At 28.7% G+C, this 6,068-nt stretch overlaps 1 protein-coding gene across 1 annotated transcript; it reads right to left on the bottom strand.

Annotated features, from left to right (window-relative positions):
- Window positions 1-4,180: 4,180 nt before the first annotated feature.
- LOC114397998 (auxin-responsive protein IAA20-like) lies at window positions 4,181-5,407 on the bottom strand. The gene is made up of 4 exons (XM_028360100.1): window positions 5,183-5,407; window positions 4,850-5,061; window positions 4,582-4,681; window positions 4,181-4,478 (listed from the first exon to the last, which is right to left on the bottom strand). The coding sequence occupies exons 1-4, from the start codon at window positions 5,341-5,343 to the stop codon at window positions 4,418-4,420; spliced, it is 534 nt and encodes a 177-aa protein (XP_028215901.1). The 5' UTR covers window positions 5,344-5,407; the 3' UTR covers window positions 4,181-4,417.
- Window positions 5,408-6,068: the final 661 nt, after the last annotated feature.

Below are 6,068 nucleotides of genomic sequence, written 5' to 3' on the forward strand. Positions count from 1 at the left end.
GCGTATGCGTAATAAGGTTGTGACGATAAATATAGTAGGCATTCGTAAGCGTTATAAGGTTGTGATGATACGATCAGATTTCTCATTCTCTGCAAAAGCATAGGAAGAATCCTATATCAAATTTACAATGAACTAAACAAAAGAAAAATCAAATTAAAAATTCAATATCTTAGAAGAAGATAAACATATAACAAAAGTTTTCTTCAGTCATCGAAAGATAATGCAGAATAGTGGGCTTAGTAAACAAGAAATTAAGAATGTGATATATGTGCATACTTTTGAGGCTCCAATAATAATTGGAGGCTTGCTCCTTAGTTTTTGCTATCTTTGCCTTCACATGCTCAAGATGATACTCAGCATAATACACAAATTCAAATGCATTCATAATCATGAAAACATCAAACACAAAAATTGATAGAAGATAAACCTGAACCCAAGATTGGACCATGAATAAATTAAATAAGGTCAAACAACCTTTTTTCTTCTTTTTTAATTTCTTGTATTCATTCTTGTTGCCAGTGTTAGATGAGAGAACTAGAAAATGAAATCATTGAAATTAGTGAATGATTACACAGTGATGACTATATATACATCAACTTGAAACTAACTGACTTTTAACAAACTAACTGAAATAATTACTTTTACAACTATTTAACTAACTCTAATAGTCAGTATTCTTGCATGCCATGTGGATACCCATCAAGTTTCTCATTCTCTGCAAAAAAAAAAAGATTAGAAGAATCATATATCAAACTTATAGATGAATTAACAAAAAACAGTCTAAGTTAAAAGTACAAGTGTCATTCAATAATAAGTTATCTAGGAGAAGATAAACATAACAAAAGCTTGCATCAATCATCTTAAGAAAATACAAAATACTAAACTTAGAGTAAACAAGAAATAATGTGCTATAAACAGTAATTATTTGCAACAATGGTTCAATATGCAAGTCAAACTAGAATGGAATCTACTTATTTTAAAGTTTGACAGGGTCAAAATTACAAATTATTAGGTCACTTTGAAATGATAGGAGAGTCAACATTGTTTTACCTGGTAATTGTAGGACTATTAAGAGGTTCTAATCCAAAATGAGAAAAATCATGTGGCATTGATGTTGGCTCATTCATTCTTGACCGTATTATCCCCAACTACCTGAGTGACACTAAAAACACTGTCATCACCGAAAAAGAAAGGAAAGAATCGAAACTGTTTTTCTACAGAGAATGATTAAGGCACATACCTCTGCACTGAGATTCTAGCTTTTGGGATCATAAGTAAACATCTTTGATATTTGAAATAAAAACGCAAAGGTAGGGCAAGAACACGTTGATATCACTTGAACCCTACCAAATGAAAAAATAAAACTCATGAAATTACCCCAAGGAGGACACCTTATTACATAGAAACAAATTAATCAAATCAATAGAAGAATTTACACACTTTGAAATTATAAAAGTAAAACGGCCACATAAAAAAAAAATCAGAACATCTGAACATGAATAACATGGAAGCAGAAATTAGTGGTCAATAATGTCAACGGTTAATACAATCAAATATATTAAAAAGAGAGAGATGCAAAAGGGCATCCATTCCCCTGTGTAACCAACAAAAGGTCAATTGCAGATTAGTTTTCCCAAAAATAAAAGAGATAGAAAAAGAAACTAATATCTTAGCACACCTTAAGATACAGTAACACGAGAGAGACAATAGTGAAGCCTGGACCTTGATTGTTTGCAATGGGAGTGTAGAAAGAGACCAATGATTTTTTACTAGGGAGCTTTTGGTGGGAAAAAAAATTGTTTCCTGAAAATGAGAAACTTAATTTTTCCATCTTTGATATTAATTTTAAAAAACAACATGAAAAAAATGTTTTTGAGAATATTTTTTTAATCAGTTTTTCAACAAAATTTCGTGAAAGAGATGAAAAAATATTATTTTGTTAGGTAATTTTTCTTTTACTATATTAAAAATATCATCTTACTCTTTATTAAATATTTACTATGATAAAAATATTACATAAATGTAATATTTTATTCCTAAAAAATTTATCTTAAAATTTTAATGATTAATCAAATAAATTTTATTCACTACCAAAAATACAATTTCCGGAACTCATCACTTCTAGAAATCATAATTCTAAAATATAAAAATATTTCTCCTTTGCCAAACGGCTCATTGGTTCCAAACAAAACCTGCTTCTTTTTCGACACTGCACACACAAACACAGTGATTTATGCCTTTTAATTACCACAGTGCGTGTTTTTGTTTTTAAAACAACACTTTAACGGTCTAAAAAACCACCGCCAAATATTTTATTTTATTTATATATTAATTATAGTTTAAATTGCAAATGAAAATAATATTTCTTTTATCTCATTAAACCGTGAAATAAAGTGATTTAGATAAAGCTATAAGAACCAAAAAGTTTTAAAAAAATATTAGAGACTAAAATCAAAATTTAAAAATTTATCAGAAAAAAATATTTAAGCCTTATAAAAATATAAAATTTAATATATATTTAATTCCCCTTTATGTTTACATTTTCTCTTATCATAGTAATATATAAAATATATTATATTATGATTGATATTGATGAAAAATAGAAAATGTAATTAATAATTTCTTCAATGCAAAAAGGGATAATATTCTAAAAATAAAATAAACTCATTAATACACATGAATAATGTATCAAGCAATATAGAACTGAAAATAATTTAATTTTAATAAATATATTCATCTAAATTTTAAATTACAACAACATATATTTTTTTAGAAATGAGATAAAAATAATAATAAGATAAATAAAAGTGTTGAATTACTTTTTATGCAGTACCTTCCAATCAATAAAACAACAAAATAAATTGGAAAAATACTTATCTAACGCCAATCTATTCATTTTAGTCGTTTATTTTTTAATATATTTTTAAGCTTTGTTTAACATGACATTCTAGAGTAAAGGAAATTAAAATTCTTTCTTTTTCTAATTTGATATTAACATAAAAATGAAAAATAAGATATTAAAGATAAAGTTCTATTATTTTTAAAAATAAAAGATATTATGATTTATAATTATTAAAAATAAAAAATTTCAAAACTCAAACATATTTGTTTTCCCTATCTAAAAAAAACATTTTTTTTTGTACGGTAGCACTTTTTTTCATTTTTAGATTTTTTTTCATTATTTATCTTATTGATTGGAAGGTAATAAAAATAATTCAACATTTGTATTTAGTTTCTCATGATATAATATGATGAATGTTTTTTATTTTATATTTTTCTTTCTTTTGCAATAATATTTCTCTTCAAAAATTAAGAAAATATTGTATTGTAATAAATTCATATTTGATGCAACCCAGCAAAAAAAAAATAATCATATTTGACGAATTTGTGTGCATGTTTATTGGAGAAAATTGCAAATAAAAAGACATGAAAAGATTGAAACCTTCTAATAGTAGATAGGGATTATAGTATAAACTTTGTTTTTCTCATTTTATTTTCTAAATACTTCTCTCTCTTCTAATCTCTATTTTAATTATTTATCAATATATTTTTTCTTTTTCTAATAAAGAATATTTTTAATTTAAAAAAAACATTATAAATTAGATTATATAAAAAAATATCATATTCAACTTGAGTCTTATAAATAAGAATGGATGAGATATTATGTTTATGTGAAGTTCAATGTCTTTTGTAGGAAATAATACCAAAATGGTTACAATTGGCCTGATCATTAAAAACACTAGAAATGGTATCCCATATACAAGGAAAGAAAACCCAAGGTTGGTATATGGAAGCCTAGCGTCCCACGTAGGATTGAACCTCAACGCAAGAATTAACAATAGAAGTAATGCAACCGATGTAGGAGTACCATAATCCATTACCAGAAAAAATTTCTACATTTTGTTAAATCGACAGTACAACAATTTATAATAATATTAAGTGCTTAATGCGGTTGTAATCTCAGATCTAACTCTGCCCCGGGGGCGTGTAACATTACTCTTTCTAGGCAAAAAAAAAAAAACAGAAATTAAGACTCTGGCATGGCATAATGCATATTTTCATTTGCTCTCAACATAATAATAATTTTTCTTTCCATTCCTCGTTCCTCACTCTGCGTCAGTCTTAAAATTGAGGAAAATAAGTTGGAAAAGAGAAATTCAAGCAGTTAGAAGTTGAGTTCTAGAAAGAAAATAAATCCGGTAGCCCAGAATGAGTAAGAATTAATATACAACACTATTCTTTTTCCATTATCTTGAAAGAAAGAGCAGAGTGAGCTATGCATATACATCACCTATCTGTGCATATACTTCACTAAGATTTTTCTAAATTTTCTGATCAGTGACCTCATTAGAGTCTCACTCTAGAGGACAAAATCTAAAATCACCGGTGAAGGAAGAGGCAGTGTCATGTTCTTCACTTAACACCCGAATGTGTCTACCCTTGTGATCTTCAACCTCTTCACCGTCGATAAGAACATCCTACACCATCAAAACAAATACCACATCAATTCACAAAATGGAACATATAATGCTTTTGTTTCTCAGATAAGAAAAAAAAAAAAAAAAGAGTCAATTAACTTACTCCCAAGGGACATCTCCAACCATGACCAAATCCCCTTCTTCATCTTCATAAGTTAGCACATGGCATCTCTCTGGTTGCACTCCATTCATTTCTGTTCCCCCTGTTAACACCCCACAACATTCCATTATTATTTTGCTGATTCAACACTCTCTGTCTTATTAGTTTAAATGTCTTATAAATTACAAAATCTTGCGAGTTAGGAAGCTCATGTTAAAAAATGTGTTGTTAATATTCAACAAAATGAGAGGATATAAAACAATAGACTTACAAAGAATGGTAGTGTCAAACATGTGTTCAAGAGTCCTGACTAACTCATAGTAGCCTCCATGAGCTAGTATATTGAGCTTCCTTCCGATTGGAATCCCTTCCATGTACACCTTCACAAAGAAGCTGCTATGATCGTTGCTGCAATCATTCACTTCAGCAGGAACTTGTGAATAAATGTTCACAAAAGGGTGGTGTGATTGTTGCCATTGCCCCCTAAATCATCAAATCAACACACATGGCATATATAAGCCTTTCAATCAATTAATTAAGGTTATTGATTGTGGGCTTAAAATTTTGATTGAACATGCACAAGTAAGTACTAATATATACAAACCTTGAAATAGAAGAGGCAAAATGTTGAGTGGCGGAAATGCCGAGTCCAAGCCTAAGATCAGTGGGAAGTTCTTGAGTGAGAGAAGATGCGGTTGAAAGGAGGAGGTGACGGTTGGTGGTGCTGCTAATAGAGGAGGAAGAAGAACTAGCGGGTTTGCCCATTGTTGTGAGAATGAAGGGAAAAGGAAGTAGAAAGATGATGATGGCACACCAAGCCGCCACCTTAAATAAACGAAGAAAGGGATGATGGTCCTATTCGTAGAATCAACCACTTCCTCTGCTGCAGCGCCACTTCCCTCAAATGTTGTCATGCCAGCCGACAACTACACGTCCCAAAATTTCATTTGTTAATTTTTATTAATTCAGAGATTTGAATTTATAACTTCTATTTATTTTTTTAATTATCAAGTTAATTTTATATAGATTACATCATCTCATGCATATATTTCTTTCATATAATCGTTATTGCCATTAAATATATAAATCAATTGGAATGAATTTTTTATAGTTCAACTAAAAATTATTTCATATGAAGAATGTATCTAATAAAAAAATACAACAATATCCATTAGATTAGGTGATCTCACGAAAATAATTTTTAAGATGATTGTATAAGTTAAAATAGAACTATTATAAACTAAGAAACCTTCATGTATATATTATGTAAGTTTTAGAAAAATTATTTTTAATAACTACTTTTTATAATTAATAATTAGTAATTTTAATTAATATTGGAAACAAGTGAAGAATATACTAGTAGTTTAGAAAACGAGTATGGAAGGAGTTAGAGGGAATGAACATAGACTGCAGACAATTGATGGGCAAAAATGGGTGGACAAGAGAACATCGATATCTGAAACCTTGTACATACATGCAATATCCATTAA

Source organism: Glycine soja, chromosome 19, assembly GCF_004193775.1.
Source record: "Glycine soja cultivar W05 chromosome 19, ASM419377v2, whole genome shotgun sequence".
NCBI classification, from domain to species: Eukaryota; Viridiplantae; Streptophyta; class Magnoliopsida; order Fabales; family Fabaceae; genus Glycine; species Glycine soja.

Bases quoted from the DNA above. Each gene is read 5' to 3' on its own strand.
- LOC114397998 (XM_028360100.1), bottom strand. From the start codon at position 5,343: ATGGGCAAACCCGCTAGTTCTTCTTCCTCCTCTATTAGCAGCACCACC. The intron at 5,062-5,182 runs GTTTGTATATAT...TTGATGATTTAG, and splicing joins TTTGCCTCTTCTATTTCAAG to GGGGCAATGGCAACAATCAC. The intron at 4,479-4,581 runs GTAAGTTAATTG...TTGATGGTGTAG, and splicing joins GTTGGAGATGTCCCTTGGGA to GATGTTCTTATCGACGGTGA.